General features: G+C 43.1%; 1 protein-coding gene across 1 annotated transcript in view; it reads right to left on the reverse strand.

Annotated features, from left to right (window-relative positions):
* LOC113779367 overlaps positions 1-951 on the reverse strand; it is a 17,652-nt gene extending 16,701 nt beyond the window's left edge. The window contains exons 1-3 of the mRNA XM_027324935.1: positions 556-951; positions 329-487; positions 15-212 (exon numbers count right to left, since the gene is read on the reverse strand). Coding sequence (XP_027180736.1) covers positions 15-212; positions 329-487; positions 556-822 — 624 coding nt within the window. The 5' untranslated portion in view covers positions 823-951. The remainder of the gene's footprint in view (positions 1-14; positions 213-328; positions 488-555) is intronic.
* Between the last annotated feature and the right edge of the window lie 230 nt (positions 952-1,181).

The raw sequence follows: 1,181 nt of genomic DNA on the forward strand, positions 1-1,181 counted from the left end.
CGTAGCAAAATTACCAGGAAATGGGCTTCTTTGGTAATCCCTCCAATCTGTAGATTGATGGGAAGTTTTGCTTCAACTTCTTGATGAAGATCATAATCATCAGGAGAAGGCTCCATCATCCTCCCAGCCACCATCTCCGCTATATTCAAGGAGGCCCTTCCAATCACCACCAATTTACCCTTGCTGCTCTCTGTCTTCTTCTTCTTCTCTCCCTGTTTCATCAAACGCAAACAAAATAAAAAATTAAGCAACGGTTGCCATCAATTCCAACAAAAGAATGTGCTTAATTAAGAAGAAAAATAACTCTGACCGAGGAACGTAAACGTACATATAAAAGACTGAAGGACACATCCCAAGGAGCAAACTTTGGACGACCATCTTGACTGGTTGACACAATTGTAAAGCTGCAGAAATTCTCCAACTCCAACACCTCATCACCATTCCATTCAATGGCCTTAATATTTCCTTCCTCCAATTTCTTCACAACCTTTTCCCTGGAAAATCACCATTCCATTCAATGGCCTTAATATTTCCTTCCTCCAATTTCTTCACAACCTTTTCCCTGGAAAAATGTCTGCATTGTTTGGAGGATGGTAGATGAAAAGGGACCAATCCAAACTTGGGTTCGCCTTTCCATCTCATCTTGATGGCTATAACCTTTTCCTCAACGTCTCCTTGATCTAGAGCGCAAGCACTATGATCAATGTCGTCGTCGTCATCATCCGAACATCCTAGGAGGAGCTTCAGGGACTTCACCTTCACCTTGTACCTTCTGGTGGCCAGAGTCGGCCACGGCGACCACTTCATCATCTTCACCACCATCCCTTCCGATTCAATTGGAATTTGATTAAACAAATCCAATACAATCTAGATAGTTAAAAGAAACAAAACAGGGGAGAAGAAAACTAGAAGAGATGAAAAAAAGGAAAGATTTTGTCGTGGGAGATTCTTTGTTCTTAAAATAGCAAGGGATAAATAAATTTATGAACGTGCCTGTACCTAAAATTGGTTCTTCCTCTTTTTATCAACTCCAGGCCAAGGAATCCGCGTCTGCAGGGAATGCAGCCAGGCGAAAAAGGCGTAGCCTCATTTGCCAGTACGATTCAGCCACGTCATTCATTGGGGCTTCCGGGTCATGACGTGGCGAGTGCCCGTTGGTTGGAGTCCCAAGCTAAGCTGTA

Source organism: Coffea eugenioides, chromosome 8, assembly GCF_003713205.1.
Source record: "Coffea eugenioides isolate CCC68of chromosome 8, Ceug_1.0, whole genome shotgun sequence".
NCBI lineage: Eukaryota > Viridiplantae > Streptophyta > Magnoliopsida > Gentianales > Rubiaceae > Coffea > Coffea eugenioides.